General features: G+C 37.0%; 1 protein-coding gene across 4 annotated transcripts in view; it reads left to right on the forward strand.

Annotated features, from left to right (window-relative positions):
• Positions 1-20,241, forward strand: part of CSDE1 (cold shock domain containing E1) — a 45,058-nt gene that overhangs the window by 14,272 nt on the left and 10,545 nt on the right. For 3 of the 4 annotated variants that reach the window (XM_063297382.1, XM_063297383.1, XM_063297380.1), the window contains 15 exons: positions 63-261; positions 1,459-1,568; positions 1,929-2,021; positions 2,437-2,534; positions 5,681-5,762; positions 6,680-6,808; positions 6,967-7,092; positions 7,333-7,545; positions 9,158-9,298; positions 9,378-9,536; positions 10,881-10,988; positions 11,546-11,721; positions 13,134-13,246; positions 16,934-17,053; positions 17,271-17,449. In XM_063297382.1, coding sequence (XP_063153452.1) covers positions 63-261; positions 1,459-1,568; positions 1,929-2,021; positions 2,437-2,534; positions 5,681-5,762; positions 6,680-6,808; positions 6,967-7,092; positions 7,333-7,545; positions 9,158-9,298; positions 9,378-9,536; positions 10,881-10,988; positions 11,546-11,721; positions 13,134-13,246; positions 16,934-17,053; positions 17,271-17,449 — 2,046 coding nt within the window. The remainder of the gene's footprint in view (positions 1-62; positions 262-1,458; positions 1,569-1,928; positions 2,022-2,436; positions 2,535-5,680; positions 5,763-6,679; positions 6,809-6,966; positions 7,093-7,332; positions 7,546-9,157; positions 9,299-9,377; positions 9,537-10,880; positions 10,989-11,545; positions 11,722-13,133; positions 13,247-16,933; positions 17,054-17,270; positions 17,450-20,241) is intronic. The other variant, XM_063297381.1, reaches the window with a different exon arrangement.

A 20,241-nucleotide genomic window follows, 5' to 3' on the forward strand; every position in this document is an offset into this window, starting at 1 on the left:
GTAATACCAAAGGAGAAGAGGATTATCCTTGGAGGAATTTACAAGCTTCTTTTTGGTTTCAGATGAGCTTTGATCCAAACCTTCTCCATAACAATGGACACAACGGGTACCCCAATGGTACTTCTGCAGGATTGCGTGAAACTGGGGTTATTGAAAAACTGCTGGCCTCCTATGGATTCATTCAGTGTTCAGAACGGCAAGCTAGACTGTTCTTCCATAGTTCACAGTACAATGGCAATCTACAGGAGCTCAAAGTAGGAGGTAATAAATTAACTAGTAGAGGGCTATCCTTGTACATGAGAAGGCTAATTTCTTCTCGAGACACATCTGCTACTGTAGGTGGTAGTGGCTGAACCATCAGCCAGAGAATTAGGAGAAGTGAAATCAAATTTCAGTTCAGTGTTAATAATGGGATCAGATTTATCAGATGAAAGATCTTTGAAAAAGTGATTCTTTATATTGCATTTTGGAAAGCTCAGCATCTTAGAAAGTTTAGTTAGGATTCCTAAGTGAGAAGATGAGTAATGGCATATTAGTATCTTTCACTGTGCAGCTTCAGGAAACAGTTATATATATACTAGGACTGTGCAAAGACTTGAATTTAAAGGACTTGAGGGAACACACAGCACTTGGGAATGCCTTAAATCAAGCATGCCTTTTGCATTCATCTGTGGAGGATAAGGCATGTCATCTGTGTAGCTAGGAAGAGATACAACTGCTTGAAAAGTTGTTCAGGGCACATGCTATATGTGTCCTGCAACACACATTTTGTCCTTTGAATCTGGATTTTTGCATTGTACTAGGATGCACATTATGGGACATGTTGACAATAGTGAAATTCAGTTTGCCTGAGCTGTACTGTTTGTTTATTTAACCCCACCTTTATTATTTTTATAAATAAGTCAAGGCTGGGAACATATCTAATACTCCTTCCTCCTCCTATTTTCCCCACAACAACAACCCTGTGAGGTGAGTTAGGCTGAGAGAGAGTGACTGGCCCAAGATCACCCAGCCAGCTTTCATGCCTAAGGCAGGGCTAGAACTCATAGTCTCCTGGTTTCTAGCCCAGCACCTTAACCACTAGACCAGACTGGCTCTCTATATGTGCTCTTATCCTGTTTTTATGTCTTTACATTATGCAGCAGCTTTTGGTAGACAAGTTAATATGGAAAAGATTCCATGGGATCAGAAAATTGAAAACAAATAGGATATAAATGTTATTGAAAAAGCACATTTTTCATATCAACTAAGTGTAAATGAACCTGTAAAGCCTTATTTTATTATGTGATTTCAGTTGCTATCAGAGTTTAATACTCAAATTAGGGTAGCTATTTTGTTTTTATTTGTTATTACTGCTTTTTGGAACTCTGTGTGTGGGTGTTTTGAGTTAAAAGTTATCTTGACGGTTTTACCATTAAATTGAGGCCTATAAATTGTAAATATATAATTTGTTTATAGATGATGTTGAATTTGAAGTATCTTCTGATCGGCGAACTGGAAAACCGATTGCAATTAAACTGGTGAAGATAAAAACAGAGACCTTACCTGAAGAACGAATAAATGGACAAGTCAGTGGCTATCCTTAAGTTTTTTTGTTTTTTAAAAAATATGCATGCTGTTTCCATCTGCTGTGGTCAAACATAAGGACAGAGTTGAATGTAGCATGCCTCTCCTTAGTTGCATTGAAATATTTTTCTCAAATATACTTTTTTCCTTCTTTTGGCAAGCACATAAAGATTAAGAAATTTACCTAACCAGGAACAATTCTTACAGTTAATAAAAGTACTGTAAGATAAAAGCTTTGCAGCATGGCATATTATTGTGGGTTACCTGTTAAATGCATCCCTGAGTGTGTTATAGAAGTCTGATGCATAATGCTGCCTCTGGAAATAATTAGCAATGGATTTTTTTTTTTTTTTGACTGGTAGGTTGTGTGTGCTGTTCCTCACAACTTAGAGAGTAAGTCTCCAGCTGCCCCGGGTCAGAGTCCAACAGGGAGTGTATGCTACGAACGTAATGGGGTAAAACTTACGTATTTACTAAAAAATGTTTCACTGATCCTCCAGTATGGTTTAAACTAAAATACTTACCAAAATAGACAGTTAAAGTTGTATCTGCTTTAAAAAGTTTAAATTGCTTATTAATCAATTGATACATAAATGCATATACTGTAGCATACTGATTATAATTATGAAATATTTTCAAAACTACAGATTAGAATATAAGGTCAGTTAAAATGTTAATGTGGAAAAGTTATTAGCAAACAGCTTCACTATGAATTATCTTTTTGTTTCATAAAATTCTAAATCTAATACGGTAAATTTCTGACCACTTCCTAAGTTCCAAAAATCCTATTTAAACTAACTTGGAGATTGTATTTTCTCTCCCTTTAACTATGATAGTGAACTGTTCATGCAACCAAATTATAATTTACAGGAAGTGTTCTACTTAACTTACACCCCAGAAGATGTTGAAGGAAATGTTCAGCTGGAAACTGGAGATAAAATAAACTTTATTATTGATACAAATAAACAGTAAGTTGATGTATTGTACTAAATCCTTGTTAGCTGGAATGCTAAGTTTTCTCTTTAAAAATGTATTTTTAGTTGAAACTTGGTTTCAACTTTGAAACCAACTTGGTTTCAACAAACTTTGAAACATCTTTATATTCACATTCATCTTTTTGAGATACTATATTTTGAAACAGTAATTAAATTGATAAAGCACATTTGTTGTCTGTTTCCTTGCACAGGTAAGCTCAGTCTATGTCTCTAGTTCTTGATTTTGTTAGATGCAAAATTAGAATGTAATTTTCAAACAAGGATATTGTAGCAATATGACATCTTCATATGGTTAGCTGAGTTAGTCTATTGAAGCAACAGTAATCATCTGATGTAACATAGGACAATACATTTATCATGTCAGTAGTAATAGTAGTATGTTTATATCTCGCCTTTATTTTTGTACAACTGTTTTACAAAATTTTATTTTGTACAACTCAAGTCAGCTTACACAATACTTCTGCCTCATATCTTTCCCACAACAATAATCCTGTTGGGAGAGTGTCTGGCCTAAAATCACTCAGCTGGCATTCATCTCTAATGAATGGGTTTTATGAACTTGAAACACTCAAAATGTATTTGTGGAGGTTGAATAGTTTGTTTTTAGTTTGCTCTGAACTTTCCAATCATAAGAAATGACTGTTTTGTTCCAAGGTTCAGTTGTGAGAGAAAGTTTGTGAACCCTTTAGAAATATCTATAATCCTGCAGGATTTTGACTTAAAATGTGATTAGAGCTTCATGTACATCTTATTTATGAATAAAGAGATTCTGAGTAAACGAATAGTACCCCAAACCATGTACTATGTCATATTTGTATTGAAAATAATGAGCCAACATTCTTTATTGAAAAAGGTATATGAAGCCATAGGATAAGGGTCGGCAACTTACAGCCTGCAGGCCAGATGTGGCCCTCCACCCGAAATCATGAAGCCCATAGTCCCAAAAGCAAATATATCCATCCAGTTCATGATAGAGAGAGCAGCTGTCTATTTGGCTGCTCTTTTGAGCACTCACCATTTCTTCAAGTGGCCATTTGGCAATGGCTTCACCAGCCGCCTCAGTGCGGATGGAACAACAAGTCCCCTACCTAGTGCTAGCAAGGGGGGAGGAGGAGTATATGGCGGTGGCATGGCTTTGGGCTCCTATACAGAAAATGATTGCTGACCCCTGCCCTTGGATAACCAGCTCTCTTAATGGAGTAGGTTGAGTCGGGTTCTTATCAATGAGATGACATTCACTGGTCAGTTTGATTGGCCTTCCCCAATTAAAAACACAGATGCTATTTGCCATCATCGAAGTCTACTGTTCCTGACACAAGTTGCCATCATCGGAGACCGCCAGACATATGCCCCAGTCAGAAATCTTTCAGAAAAAGGGAAGTCAGTGCTCATGAATCTGTAATGGACTACAGAATCATCATCAAAAACTTTGCCCTCTATCAGACTATGGTAAAACATATTGTACAAATGGAGAAAATACAATACCATTGTAACTCTTCACAGGAGTGATCATCCAACAAAAGTCATCATAAGACCAAGGCATACAGTACTTCATGGGAGCACAAAGAATCCTGAGGTGACAGCAAAGGAGTTGCAGGCCATTCTTGCATTGTGTGATATCAGGGTTTATGAATCTTTTGTAAGGAAAACACTGAACAAGAGTGGTGTGCATAGGAGGAAACCAAGAAAGAAGCCATTTCTCCCTAGAAGGCTCATCGCTGCTCATATTTGCCATCAATCATCTGGATGATCCTGCAGGCTATTTAAACAGTGGAACTTTTAAGCATTAATGAGAATACTATGTTTAGGGGGGGAAATGAAATATAGGTAGTCCTCGCTTAATGACTGCTCTGTTTAGCAACTGTTCAGAGTTACAACAGCACTGAAAAGGTAACTTTATGGCAGATTCAGTTACGTGGTTGAGATTTGGGCACTTCACAACAGGTGGGCATTTATGGCTATTGCAGCATCCTGCAGTTACATTTTTGCCATTTCTGTGCTTCACTGCTGGCTTCCAACAAGCAAAGCCAAAGGGGAATCTGGCAGTAAAATTGCAAGTTGCAGTCATGTGACATCTTGCATAATGACTGCAGGTGATTTGTTTAATGACCGTGGCAGAAGTGAGGTGGTAAGTCCATTGCAGTCATGTAATGTCTCGTTTAACAGAGTTGCCAGTCCCAGTTGTGGTTGTTAAGTGAGGACTACTTGTACTGCATTCTAACAAAAGAATTTCATCCCAGCTGGAAAGCATGGCAGTGGGTTATGATTTGCAGCCTCAACATCTAGGTACTTCTCTGTCCTTGAAAGGACAGTTGGTTCTGAATGGCACCAGCAAATTCTACAGGAGAATGTCTTTGAGGTACGCATCTGCAAAGTACCTGTCTGAGCTGTAGCTTAAACAAACGTGAGTCATGGCAGCATAACAGCAATTACAAACACAAAAGCAAATGATAAAATGCTGAAGTAGAAGAAAGTTCATATTTTTGTAACAGCTAAGTTATAGTCCTGATGTTAACCCAGTTGAAATGTTGTAGCATGCCCTGAAGGAAGCAGTTCATGCAAGACAATCCCAAAATACCAATGAGTTGAAGTGAAATGGGCCAAAATATCTTCAAGCCAAGTGTGGAATTGATCAACGGGTATGGCAGTTATTTGGTTGAAATCATTGCTGTTAGTGCTACTGCACAGTACACTGTCTTGTGTATTGCTCATTTACCCAGAATCACTTTATTAATGGGATGTAGATGAAGCTTAGATCACACTTTAGGCCACAGTATTGCAGAATTACAAATAGTTCTAAAGGGTTCACGAGATGAGAATAAAACAATCTTGCACTATCCCCCCAAAAAACCTCCCAGAACACAAGCATTTTATTTTAAACTTAGAATGATTTGTTATATTCCACAAGAGCTTATTTCATAATCCATTTGTTGGTCTTTAAGATAAAAGGTTGCTTTTACTGCAGGATTTCCTTTTTAAGAAGGTTATGTTACAACATAAGGAGGTGTGTTTCTAAATCATGTTTTTGCATACAAAATGAAAGATGTATTCTCTGTAGCTGGTAAGATAAGTGAATTGTATTCATCTTTATATAATCTTAGTTTACTTTTTTTTCCTAGTACTGGTGCTGTAAGTGCTCGTAATATTATGCTTTTGAAAAAGAAACAAGCTCGATGTCAAGGAGTAGTTTGTGCCATGAAGGTAAGGAATAGCTCCCATGAGGGGGAGATGGGCGGTGAATAAATTTATAAATACATACATACATACATAAATAAGGAATGCTTTACTAAAATCAGTTACATGTAATAGAACTAAGTCATTCTGATATATGTGTACTTTCCATATAAAACTATTTAAGTTTGAAGGAGAATTTATTTTTTATTCTACTTCTTTTAAAGCTGCAAATCTTATGTACTGTATCCTTGCTTGGGAATAAGCCATATTGCATCCAAGAAAGCATCCATTATGTCTTTTACCATGCGTCTTATAAAGACTTACAGATCAGGGGTTTCAAACACGTGACCCGCTGTATTCTTTTGTGCAACCTGCAGTGGCTCAGAAGTTTATGGCATTGCCAGAGCCCAAATCCCACTGGGGTGGCTCTGAAGGCTCCTGATCTCCACTGCCACTATTCTGCCTTGCTGCAGGCACTGTGCCAGCATGTGATTGCTGCAGAAGTAATATTGCCACTGACTTGCCATTTATCCATGCTAGTTAGCACTGGGTGTGTTTGTGCATGTGTGCGCTGAACACAGTAAGGTGAGGGACTGTGGACAGGTCAGAGATTACGGCCATGGTGATACAATATTTTACTTTTTCAATGTAGGCAACATTTTAAATTAATAGTTAATATTTTAATTTAATTATTTTATTAATGTTTAATATTTGTTACATTTGTGCATGTGTATGAATATCGCCCACTGATTAGTGTATTTTATGTAATGTAGCCCCCATGTTCGAGTTTGAGACCCACGTTACAGATACAGATATATACACATTTTCTAGCTGTGGATCTTTATAAAACTGGTCTTCTCTTTGATTACTAGTGATTAAAGCTACTTGATGACTAAATGAATGTTTGAAAGCATCTTGGCTAAATAATTGTGATCTTCCCTTAGGAAGCCTTTGGATTCATTGAAAGAGGTGATGTTGTAAAGGAGATATTCTTTCACTATAGTGAATTTAAAGGTGACCTAGAAGCCTTACAGCCTGGTGATGATGTGGAGTTCACAATCAAAGACAGAAATGTAAGAGTAAATTTCATAAACTTAAATTGTACAAAAGTTAATACAATTAAAGGGGCTTCCTTAAGCATTTTATTGGTTATGAACGTACATGTGACTTATTGCTGGGCTTTGTGCTCTTTGCACGGGGTTGATCATTTTTCTTCATATTTGTTTAATAGGGTAAAGAAGTTGCAACTGATGTAAGGCTTTTGCCTCAAGGAACTGTTATTTTTGAAGATATTAGCATTGAACACTTTGAGGGAACTGTAACCAAAGTAATTCCAAAAGTACCCAACAAAAATCAGGTAACAACAGCTTCTTAAATTTTCAAATTTCTATTCAGAATGCTATACAATATACTGTATACTATAAGGGACTGATAGACCATGTAAATGAGTAAAAGTAAACTGTGATAATAGCATTACTAATGAATCAATTTTACAATTCAGGAAAGCATTAAAAAAAAGGAATAATTGAAAATGGACATTCATTTCTGAGTACAGTCAGAAGGAGCTGTATCTAAACTTCTTCTGTATTATAATTAGAATGACCCACTACCTGGACGCATAAAAGTTGATTTTGTGATTCCTAAAGAACTTCCATTTGGAGACAAAGATACAAAATCAAAGGTGACACTTTTGGAAGGTGACCACGTTAGATTCAACATTTCAACAGATCGGCGTGACAAATTGGAACGAGCCACTAATATTGAAGTTCTTCCCAATACTTTTCAAGTCACTAATGAGGCTAGAGAAATGGTAAGTGCTTAATAAGAAATGGTAAGCAGTTTGTGGAAGAATGAAACTGGAAATGTAATGTGTAATACCTTTTAGTTACATAAGTGCTGCATTGCCAAGATTGTATCGTGGTGCCAAATTTCTTATAGTGATGAATGTAGTGATGGGCTCAGAAAAAATGCTTTGTAAATTCAGGGTGTTTTTATTCTCTAGAGAAATATATTCCAGGAAACATTGCTGTGTACTTGAGCAGAAGTTATGGAAAACTGAAGCATGGAGATATTTATAAGCGTCTACATTGCAAATTAAAGCCCTGCAACAAAATATGTATTGTGCTTTGCATCTGTTTAGAATAATAGGCACTCCATTACAAGTCTTACTCCAGGCTTTTTAATGGATTTTCCCCCTCCATTATGTTTTTTGTATGTGTGAGATGAACGCATGTTTCCTGCCTGCCTGCATATTCCCACTCCCATTTATTCTTTGTGTAGGTGTATTTCTGCATGTTTAACTCACTAGTCTTTAACTGGGGTCTGCAGTAGCAGTGTAATTTGAAATGGCTGGGCTGGAATAGTTAGGATTGAACTGAACTTAGTATAAACATGTGGCTGCTGGACAGTTGATGTAGTGCACAGGTTAGGAGATCAGATACAAATTGGGAAGTCTGCTTTGACATTTGCCTCTACCATATGCTAACTAAGTGTAATTAAACAAAGCCCTTCTTGTCTCAGCTAGAACTATAGGTAAAGGTAAAGGTTTCCCTTGACGTAAAGTCCAGTCGTGTCCGACTCTAGGGGGCGGTGCTCATCTCCGTTTCAAAGCCTTGGAGCCGGCGTTGTCCATAGGACACTTCCGGGTCATGTGGCCAGCATGACTCACGGAACGCCGTTACCTTCCCGCCGAAGCGGTACCAATGAATCTACTCACATTTGCATGTTTTCGAACTGCTTGGTGTGCAGGAGCTGGGACGAGCAACGGGAGCTCACCCCGCCGCGCGGTTTCGAACCGCCGACCTTCCGATCGACAGCTCAGCGGTTTAACCTGCAGCGCCACCGCGTCCCTAGCTAGAACTATAGCGTTGCGATAATAAAACTGGTTTTCTTTGCGGATTTTTTGAAATCAGATATACAGACAGCATTGGCAAAGACCTCTCTTATCCCTAAGACCTGACCGTCCCAACTTGTTTATTTTTCTTCTTTCTAGTCAGCTGTGTATGCTTCAAAACAAAGAGTTGGGATACAGTCATCAATTACTTTTATGTCCTAAGAATGCCTGTAGGGCCCAGAGACGTTCTTGGAAGTGAAGATGATGTTAGAGGCTGTTAGTCTATTGACAACAAGTTAAAGAATCTTTTTAAAATGCTTAAATCAGGAGCTTAGTAAGGAAGCAAAGGGCAGTTACTTGTGGGCATAATAGTGTTCATAGGTATTAAGCATAAGCCTCCATGACTAACGGTATGGGTTGTTTTATGTGACACTATAGTTTTTGTCCTAGGTGTTCAACTAAATTATCTTATTTTTTGCTTCATTCTCAGAATGACTTGATACTTGACCTTTATTACCCCTGTATTTGATAGATATCTTCTAAGAATTCTTCATTCTAATGATAACTGATCTGTGTGTTGCTTTCATAGGGTGTGATTGCAGCCATGAGGGATGGCTTTGGTTTCATTAAATGTGTTGACAGAGATGCCCGCATGTTCTTTCACTTCAGTGAAATTCTAGATGGTAACCAGCTCCACATTTCAGATGAAGTGGAATTTACTGTTGTTCCTGTAAGTAAAAATGTAATTACTTAGAATTTAGGAAGCTTTGCTTCTTCAGTTAATAATTTGCTTCCCCCCCACCCCCCAGGATATGCTGTCTGCTCAAAGAAATCATGCTATAAGGATTAAAAAACTACCGAAGGGCACGGTTTCATTCCACACCCAATCAGATCATCGTTTTGTTGGCACTATAGAAAAAGAAGCCACTTCTGTCAAATCCACTAGTCCAAATAAAGGCAAAGAGAAGGTAACACTGTTCTATTCCTCTCCTTATTTAAATCTGTATAATTGCATTTCTGAAAAGTTTTAATTGAGTGTTACCCTATATACACTGAATGATAACGGAAGCTTGAGAGTGATATTGTCCCCACCATTACCACAAATCTAGGTAGTCTAATGCCTCTAGCTCATTGCAACTTTATACAACTTTATCTAAAAGCTCTTTGTGTTTGAAATGTAGACACACAAACTATGCTTGTCATAAAAGCATATTGTATCTAAAGACAGGGCAATTTGATTGGTGATGGAGAAGCTTCAACTCAGATCAGGATACTTCCCTCCCCCCAAAACTAATAAATCTAAAAAAAATTAAGTGCATAGCCTGTGTTGTACTATAAATAAATTCTGCAGTATCATATTTAATGTGTCAGAAATACTTGTTTAAGTAAGCATTATGTTGCCACAGAGCATTCAGTTAGAGCAAAGTGGAACAGTATTATTCTTAATTTCTTCAGCCTTAGAATTTCAGGATGGTTTACCTCGGCCATAATGATATTTTTAGTCTAAATAAATCCATTTCTCAACTGATAATTGTCCTTTTTCTAAGTGCGTGTTTCCTGGATAGTTATTTGGTAGGTATACCTAATAGCCATTGCTAGTATAACAACGGAAGATCCAAAATATGGTGAAGCTCTCTTAGAAAGGTTTTACCAATTAATTCCATTTAGATCAAAACAGTCAAGTAAAAAAAGATTTGATGGCAAGTCATTCCTTATCCAAGAATTGGAACTCTTCTAACAAAACAATGGATGTATAAAACTCAGTAATATAAATCAGTTCTACAACTTGTATCAGGTATTGTAGGGCTAAGGATTTCCTCCAAGATGATATAGATAATATTGTACTGAATTGCTGTGTAGATTTTAGGGATGTTTCTGTGTTGTAAATTCAATTTTAATGGTAAACTAACCAATTTAGAGTACTACACATAATATATATTTCAGTTTGTCATTTGGAATAAGAAAGTTTTTTTATTACAATCCTTGTTTATATGCTTTTGTTTAATTTATTAAGGCTCCATTTGTCAAAGAAAACTAGTAATCTATTTTTCAGAAGCAGACACTGAATGACCTGGATGATTAGACTAAATATACAGTATATTTGCTTGAGGTGCTTTCAATGATAGTGTATCCTTGTTAGCAGTGAAGATACTTGTTATAGAATGAAGATCATGTAAAAATCAATGAATATTCTGAATTGCATTTTTTTTCTTGGTATTGAATAGCTGTGCCACTAAACCACATGTGCATTATTAGACTATGGCCAAATTGAACAACAACACTTCTGACATTCTTCCTTCTCTTCTTTTTAGGAAGCTGAAGAGGGTATAATTGCTTATGATGATTGTGGAGAAAAACTGACTATTCCCTATCAGGCTAAAGATGTGGAAGGATCTACTTCTCCTCAGATAGGAGATAAAGTATTCATAACTAATTCTTGGAATATTTTCTTGCAATTTGTTCTGTATAACTATTGCTAATAACTGTAATCACGGCTTTCTCAGTTGCACATCTTTAAAATAATGGCAATCATATAATGATGTTTCTTATGACTCTTTCAAATAGAAGTTGAAATAATAGACAGTGGCCCATATATAAATGTGCTATATATCTACATTAAGGGTAGATGAAGATTAGATTTTACTAATAAATTCAGATTATATCAGTGACATTCCAGCAGTAAAGAACGAAACTGTAAAAGGTGGTCAGTTTAAAAATATAAAAATACCTCTTGTTTTGGTAGAGTTAACTGGCAAGGCAAGTGGTCCCTTTTAACTTTTCCTTGTTCACGTTTTAATTATAAAATGAAGGAAAGCTTAAGTGAGGGGACAGTCAGAAAAGATCTCATAGGACCATATGCAGTTCATATTTCAGAAGGCAGGAAATATATAGAGATAAACTACTCCTAAAGTACATGTAATCTGTCCTCCCCTTCCAGAAAGCATAATCATTGTTAATAGGTACATTTTTCGTACAGGTTGAGTTTACAGTCTGTGAAGTAAAGAGAACTGGTTTGCAAACAGCTACTTCTGTTCGACTGCTTGGTAGAAACTATTGTTCAAAAAGACTTTTGGGATATGTTGCAACTCTCAAGGATAACTTTGGGTTTATTGAAACAGCCAATCACGATAAGGAGATCTTCTTCCATTACAGGCAAGTGATACTAGTAAAGGCTTGCTCCATTATGTGAAAAGGGAGTCTTTGTAACAATCTCTTACGTATCTTACCACAAAGAATCTCTTTACATGACCCTGAAGTTTTCAAAACTACAATATTTCTTTTGAAAAGTATGTAACGTTTGAAAGGAAAATGCAAATTTTAGGGAAGGAATGCAATAGGATTTAATGGCACAAAAATTCATCATTCATGTATAGGGTGAATGTTCACTAACATATAATGCCCATTGATTTATATTCATTGGGTGAATGGATTATTCCCAAATTTAGCCACAGATGATGTGCCCAAAATTTATGGTGCTTTATGCAAATGCTGCTCCTGTGCCTATGTTTTTAGTTACAAAAAATGACCCTTCTATTTTGTTTTTACCAGTACTAGCATTGGATTGGAATATTGACTCAAATAACTGCACATGTGCATTCTACTGTGAAACAGAAGCTTAATATTTATATAGACCACCAGGAGGCAATATGTGACTGGTTTCATCCTATATCAGGATTTGTCAGGTGTGCATAGCAGTTGAATATAGATGCTGACGAGTCCTGAAATAGGCAAAAATTGGTCAGGTACTATAATGGTATGTGGGAAAGACCTTGGGAGACAAGGCGAAGAGATGCTGCCTAGGGAATGGTCAAATAAGAGACAGCATAGCTCACAGCTGCACAGTGAGCAGCACAAGAGGCTCAGAAGGGACTCTCCCTAGTTTTTCAGGCTGTAAAGGAGACAGTGGGAGAATTGTACTTTCAGACTTGCAAGGTTCTGATAATGTAGCTTTTCAATAAAGTAGAATTAGCTTATCTGGTCGTGTTCCCTGTCTGGTCTACCTAGTAAGGCTGATAGGTACTCTCTCCTGGTGGTCTGTATAAATAAAAACTATATTTTTTCATAGAAGGAAATGGTATATCTGTTAATTTGTTGTTGAATAAATAATTGCAAAGTCAGTTTTTCATTCTTTTTGTTTAATTACACCACCTTTATCTTCATATATTGTTTGAATGAAGATAAAATATTGATATGTCCACATATGTTAAAAAAGAAAAAAACCTTAACATGGGGTGTAATTACTTTTTCACACAATTGTATAGGGTACATGTTAATATTTCTGAATAAGATCAAGGTATTGGAAATAGTTCTTCAAAGAAGAGGAGATTCTCTAAATGTACTAGTTTAAGATATACTAGTCTCTAAATCATTTTTCTCTAAGCTGTAAATTTAAGTAGCAGATGAATATTGATGCTTTCTGAGAGAACACCACTCTATAAACACAACGTTTTTGTATATGTGGGGCTGATTTCCACATTATACTTTAACTGTTCAGCTATTTTGCTGGAGGTAACATTCTAGGTCATATTTATGCATATTCAAGATCTTTGTGGGACTGTTTTCAGTGAATTCTGTGGTGATATCGATAGCCTGGAACTTGGAGACATGGTTGAATACAGCTTATCGAAAGGCAAAGGAAACAAAGTCAGTGCAGAGAAAGTGAACAAGACACTTGCAGGTGAAGTTCCCTCTTTTTTTGCTTTTTGTTTTAAACAATTGTTGGTCCTGAAGGGGTAGGGGGGAAATATACTTAATAATGATAATTTTATGGGTGTGTCTTTCTGGGTGTAACTTCATCATATACTAGTGACACAAATAGTATATGATGAAGTTACACTCAGGAGCCAATATGATCAATTAAGCCAGATTTGTTTCTAGGATGATTAGTCAAGCGTTTGCCAATATAGCACACTTTAGGTATGTTAGATTACAGTCTTAATATCTAAAACAGGATATTAGTTGAAAAAAAATACGTTTGAACACATGTTGCATTTCAAATGTGATCCTATGTTATGAGGCTGGTGTCAGTAAGGTCAAATCCAGTGCCTAGATAGACATCTTTACATAGTAAACTTGTTTTTCTCCTCAGCAGGTCTAACCAGGTTCTTTCTGATAACTTCATTTCATTTTGGGTCAAGGTAATGCATAAGAAACTGTCATGAGTAAGGATGGCGAGCAGGGGGCTCCCATCCAGACTGTTAAGTGCATGCGTAGCACTGAGGAATTGGTCAGCCATTCAAAGAGACACAGATCGGGACCGCCTTAACCTTTGGGGTTTATATGTCTGGGTTTTTCCCACGCTTCTTCAGTTTGTTAGGATTCCTGTTAGTACTAGCAATAAAACATTAGAGACCAGTTCCTTGTCTCAGCGTGTTTCCTGGCTGTTAGGACAGAAACCAGTTTTAGGTTTTTCCTTAATTCAGGTGCGCCCATTCTCAGGGCATCAGAATGCAGTAGAGGCAATCAAGCAACATCTTAAGGACATCGATAATCAATTAGATCTGACAGCCCTCCTTAAAGATGTATTTTTTAAGTAGCCCTCACACCTCATCCAGACCTTCTAGATACTTAAGTCAAATTACTGTCCCCAAACTTGGAGAGGCCTTATCTTGGTACAGTTCAGTGCACTCCCAGCAGCAGTTTTAGAGGGTACTTCATTTGAAACTAGAATATGCCCATGCAGAGAAGGAGCCAGTGGAACAGTCAGACATGTCTTATTACACCGTTTGTTTTATACTGATATCCACTGTGAGTTTATAAGTCCACAACCAGATTTCCTGATCATTCTGATCAGTTTTATTTACAGTTATTACTTTCAGACTCAAATGATTCTATTATAATTGTAGCCAAATTTTGTCACATAATATGTAAGATGTGTGGCAGTTTGACTGGCATGTGCAATTAATTTCATAATAAATATTAGTTTCATGTATGCAGTGTGTTTTATAGATTGGTCATTGATTGTAAGAAAGAATCTTATCTGTGTGAAGAAAAAATGCATTTCATACATTACATAGATTGTGTGAGCTTTTTCAGGGAAAAAATTCTTGAAGGAGGAAAAACAAAATAGCCCTCAGTACATATCTCAGAAGCTGGAAGCGGCCCTTGGCCTGAAATATGTGTACAACTCAAATCAGGCATAGGCCTCATATCAAAGCCTTGATGTGATCCTTAGGGCCCCCTTCAAACCTGCTGCTTTTCCCCTTGCAAGATCTCTCCTTGCCATGTGCCTTTTTTCTGTGGCTCATTCAGAGTCCTTGATTTTTTTCAACCTTCCCTCATTTTCCACTACTTTGGTTGGTTGTTAGACATGCAATGCAAAGGTAGTATACTCACTGGTGATAAAACATAGCGTGCTACTTAAATGAGGTACCAGACTGCATTCCAGGTCTACCAGTCCAATACACTCCCTTTGTGTATTTTTCTTTTGGTCACATTCTCTTTTTCCTGCTTAGTCTTGCTCCTAAACTCAATCCAGAGTGGTTATACCAAGGCCAAGCAGATCTGTTAACTATAATCTTCCCTTACTACCTCTTTGCTTAGGATGGATTATGTAAGAAGACCTGCCTTTGTTTGTAGCTAGTAGGTATAGGAGAGTCTTACTTTGTCACATCTTTCCAACAGCCCAGTAATAGATTCTGTTGATTTTTCTCCCCTTCTCCAGTAATCACATCCTGTTCCTCCTTTGATTGCTATCTGCTGTTGTAGAACTCTTACTACCCTTCTCCCTTCTGTTTCAGTTCTCCATCAGTTCAGCCACTTAAATATGTTTTTGTCACTTTCTCCAGCCAGCCAGTGTCAAAGAGGCAATATCATTCTTCTTTCTAGACAGGAGGAAATGTCTGTTTCTTGCTGCTGCTTTTATGTGGCTGGCAATGACACTAAAGAAGAGAAGCTTGCAAGTTCATGATAGTTAGGAAGATGGAGATTTTTGGGTGAAATGGTGAACTATACCTTCCCCTAGGATTCTAGCTGCAAACTTCTGATTTTCCATTGCAGTAAGCTAGAGACCAGATAATTTGGGGATTCGGAGGAACCTCTTTGCTTAGGATATATTCATATATAGAGTATGTGTGTGTGTGTTTGTGTATCTACACTGTGAGAAAATGAAAAGTAGGGATGTGTTGCACTTCAGATCCAGAGCCAAAAAGTTGGTTTGGGAGTGGGCATGGGAGGAGTACACATCATACTTGTTCAAGTTGTCTGCAGTAACTATACATAGTTCAGTTATGTGTTGTATTTTGAAATGTTAGTATGTTTTAGTACAGTATGTCCTGAATCCTCCCATCATTCAGCTTTTTAGTATGACTCCAGGCTCTGGTATTGTGAGAAAATTGGAAGTTTTTCCCCTAAATTAAAATGCATTTTCTTCATGGTGGATTTTCTCTAGCTTAATAATATTTGGTTACCTTGTTCTACAAGCCACAACTCTTTTTAGTTATTATATACATACAGTTATTTAAATGGGGCTTTTTTGGAGGTTGCCTACAGAATTTTCCTTGTTTTAGCCCATTTTTTGGTCAGTGAGCTTTCAAAACTGTGAGCAAGAACATTATTTTCTGGCAAGAAATGTTTTCATCACATAATCATTAGAAATGTTACTATATTTTTAAATGGCTTTGATTGTGTGTGTGTGTATATGTATGTTAAATATTAGTGTGTCTGCCCCCTATAAATTAAAGAATGTCTACTGAGGAATAATGCTAGAGATGACATTCTGCATAAAGGTTGAAATATTGTTAATCAGAGAACTTGGAAAATTGAATTAGCATAGTAATCTAAGTATTTCTAGTAGTAATAAATATTTATGATTACAATAAATAGAATAATTAAACTACCCAGTGTTTTTTATTAAGTAGTAAATAGAGCATAATGTTCACTAAGCAAGCACATTCAACATTAGAAAAGTTGTGTAGCAGTATCTCTCATCTTATAATGTATATGTAGAATTTTGTGTAGGAGATGTGCCTCACTTGACGGTTTTTACATGCAGAAAGAACTTGATATACCTAATTAAATGGTATAGCCAGTTGGGAAGAAAATGCCATTTATGGGTTTAGATGGATAATTTAACATTATTAAAACTGATGAAGGTGTTCTAATAGCATTGATTATATTTAAAATATTTTTAAAAACCATGATATATATAATATATATAAAATTATATATATATAAAAATATATAAGAATATAAAATATTCTTTAAAAAAGAACAATTAGCTTATTACTAAGATTCCAGCATTTTTATGAATCACTTTGTTGTGTCAGTAGGTTAAAACAATGTAGTTTCATCAAAGTCTACACATTTTTTTTGTCAAGCCTGTGATTTTCTTGCAGTAAATGGCATCACTGATCTTTTCTTGCAGTAAATGGCATCACAGATGAAGCTGATCCAACTGTTTACACGGGTAAAGTAATTCGCCCTCTCAGGAGTGTAGATCCTACCCAAACGGAATACCAAGGAATGATTGAAGTTATGGAGGATGGTAAGTAATGTGTACCCTCATTATACCTTTAAATATTTTGATCTAGGTATGTATCAGGTAACTTTTCCATCCAGGAGTGTGTTAGTTGGAATAAGACTTGCATGTTATTCTCTTAACACAGTAAATTCACAGAATTTAGTATTTAGTTAGAATATTAGCTGCTACTTCATATTTTTTTAATGAAAGCACAACTTTGGTTTTGTGCTATCTTTTCTAGGAGAAATGAAAGGTGAGGTCTATCCTTTTGGAATTGTTGGCATGGCAAATAAAGGGGACTGTCTGCAGAAAGGAGAGACCGTGAAATTCCAGCTGTGTGTCTTTGGTCAGAATGGGCAAACAATGGCTTGCAACATAACACCTTTCCGTAGAGCCACCGTGGAATGTGTGAAAGATCAGGTAAGAAGATAATTCTTCACGCATAGCTTGTGCTGTTGCTTGTATATAAAAGAATCAAATTCCAATAGAAGAGAATATATGTAGCTCAAGGTTGAACTGTGGAGTCCTTGATGCCCTCTGAGCTTGGTTGTTTGCTTGTAGACTTTTCATTACCTGACTAGGTAACATCATCAGTGCTAGTGAGTGTGGGGTTTGCTCCCTGTAATCAAATTCATGCTGAACTGCTGTTATTCAAATTTTAACTGCTTGGCACAGGTGAATTAATTATTCAAGTATCATGGCCTTAGGTAAAGGTAAAGGTTTCCCTTGACGTAAAGTCCAGTCGAGTCCGACTCTAGGGGGCGGTGCTCATCTCCGTTTCTAAGCCTTGGAGCCGGCGTTGTCCATAGGACACTTCCGGGTCATGTGGCCAGCATGACTCACGGAACGCCGTTACCTTCCCGCCGAAGCGGTACCAATTAATCTACTCACATTTGCATGTTTTCGAACTGCTTGGTGTGCAGGAGCTGGGATTAACAACGGGAGCTCACCCCGCCGCGCGGTTTCGAACCGCCGACCTTCCGATCGACAGCTCAGCGGTTTAACCCGCAGCGCCACCGCGTCCCTATCATGGCCTTACTGAGGCCTATATTGCCTACCGTATTTAAGATAGTGTTATCTGCTAGTTGTCATTTTAATTTTTATTTATAAAAATATAACTTACTTTGGCATTTGCCAGAAGTAGATGACATTTTCAGGTACAGTTTCTCCTTTTATGAGGATACTACCTGCCAAATTTCAGACAGGTACTTTTATGTGCAAGTGGAATGAGGCTTTGTAGCTTTATTGTTAGGCTGAAAAAGGTTTATACCCCCCCTTTTTTTTTAAACAGGTACCATGAAGAAAGCAAGCACTGTAGAGCCACTCCTTGCCCCTAAAGCCTAACAAATTACAGCACAGTATTTGGAGGGGCTTTTTTGCTAGATAACATGAATTCTGATTTTATACAAAAAATAATGAAAAAATTTCTTGTATGAACTACTCTTGAAATAGTTCCTCATCCTGCAGTTATTTGGGAGAGAGAGTGCATGATAGGAACATGATATGTGGGACCATAAGTTCCTTGAACCACTAAACCTGATGGATTTCATCAAGCAAAATTGCTGCATGGCTGACAGCAACATCTTACTGATGTGGTTGGTTGAGATATATACTCTTTATATTCTCTGCCCTGTTCTGCCAGCCTAAGCTAGTGCAACTAGCTCTGGTAAAAGAGCGGCCTTATGGTAATATTATACTTGGATTACTTTCCTCCCTTAGACATCTTCTACAGTATGAGCAGGTAGACTATAATGGATCTGCTGCCACTTTAAAATGGTCCTATGCTAATCTCTGCCTCTTCTGTCTTCTTCAGGATGCCTGGACCAATTTTAATAATTCCCAGCCAGTGCAGCCTCTGACATGCTAGTTGAAAATTGGGCAAATTTAATTCCAACACATCTAGAGAGCACCAGCTGAAAAAATACTGGTTTCTACATCACTCCCAAACCACAGCCAGCCAGGACTTGGGGTATTTGCAGGCATTTGTGCCTCTGCCTTCTTGTCCCAGGATTAACTATTTGAAACTCCTCTTTTGAGGAAGCTATTAAGATTGTGAAAAACATTTCCCTTCTTTGCATAGTAAACAAAGCTACACAGAAAAAATAGAGAAACAAAATATATTAGAATATTAATAATTTATTGACATTCTAATCAAAGCACCATGTATGTTTGTTTGTAAATTTTCTATTCAGAATTTTTTCATTAAAAATAATCCCCAAAATAAATCATTATAATTTGATTGAAAGCTAACTCAAATAACTTGGTTAAAGTGGAGGTAATACTGCCTGTACAACGAAGAGTTTACAAGATAGACTGATCTCATCAGTAAATGAGGTGTGTAGAAAAATACTTTTTTCTGAAGTGGCCCAGTTCAAACCAGGAAGTACAAAAGTCCATAAGATAACACAAAATTATTGCAGATGAAATACAGGTAGTCCTCATTTAGCAACCACAGTTGGGACTGGCAACTCTGTCGCTAAGTGCCGTGGTCACTGAGGAAAATATCGCGTGACTGTGACAGGTTTATGGCCTCACTTTCTCTTTGGTTAAGTGAAGCACCATGGTTGTTAAGCGAAACATCACGTGACCGCAACTTGTGATTTTACTTCCACCTTCTCTATTAACTCGGCTTGTCACAAGCCAGTTGTGAAGCACACAAATGGTGATCACATGACTGTGGGACACTGTGACAGTTGTAAATGTGCGCTGATTGCAAAGTGCCCAGATGGCGATCATGTGACTGCAGGACTCTGACAGTTGTAAATGCTAGGATTGGTCGCAAAGTTGTTTTTTAAACACTGTCATAACTTTGAATGGTTGCTAAAGGAGGCAGTCAGTAAGCAAGGACTACCTGTAGTTTTCTGTTGTTCCTTGGTATATAAATGGGAATGCTGGTTTTGCATTTTATATTAACATTCCTGTACCAGTTCCTCTTTTATAAATCTGGTACACTGCTGCAATAAAACGTGAAAGCATTCTGTTTCATATTTGTAATGTAATTAGATAAATGAATTCTAATTTTTACATTATTTTAGTTCAAAGTATAATTTGAACCCTAATTGTATGAATATAGGAATCTGCCACATAGCACTGAGCTCTTATTCTTTCTAGTCCAACATGGTCTATACAGTTTGGAAGTGTCTTTTGAGGGTCTCAGGTAGTTTTTAAGCTCTATGTGGAGATGATGCCAGGATTTGAACTTTATGCAAACA

Source organism: Candoia aspera, chromosome 3 (genome assembly GCF_035149785.1).
Source record: "Candoia aspera isolate rCanAsp1 chromosome 3, rCanAsp1.hap2, whole genome shotgun sequence".
Lineage (NCBI taxonomy): Eukaryota > Metazoa > Chordata > Lepidosauria > Squamata > Boidae > Candoia > Candoia aspera.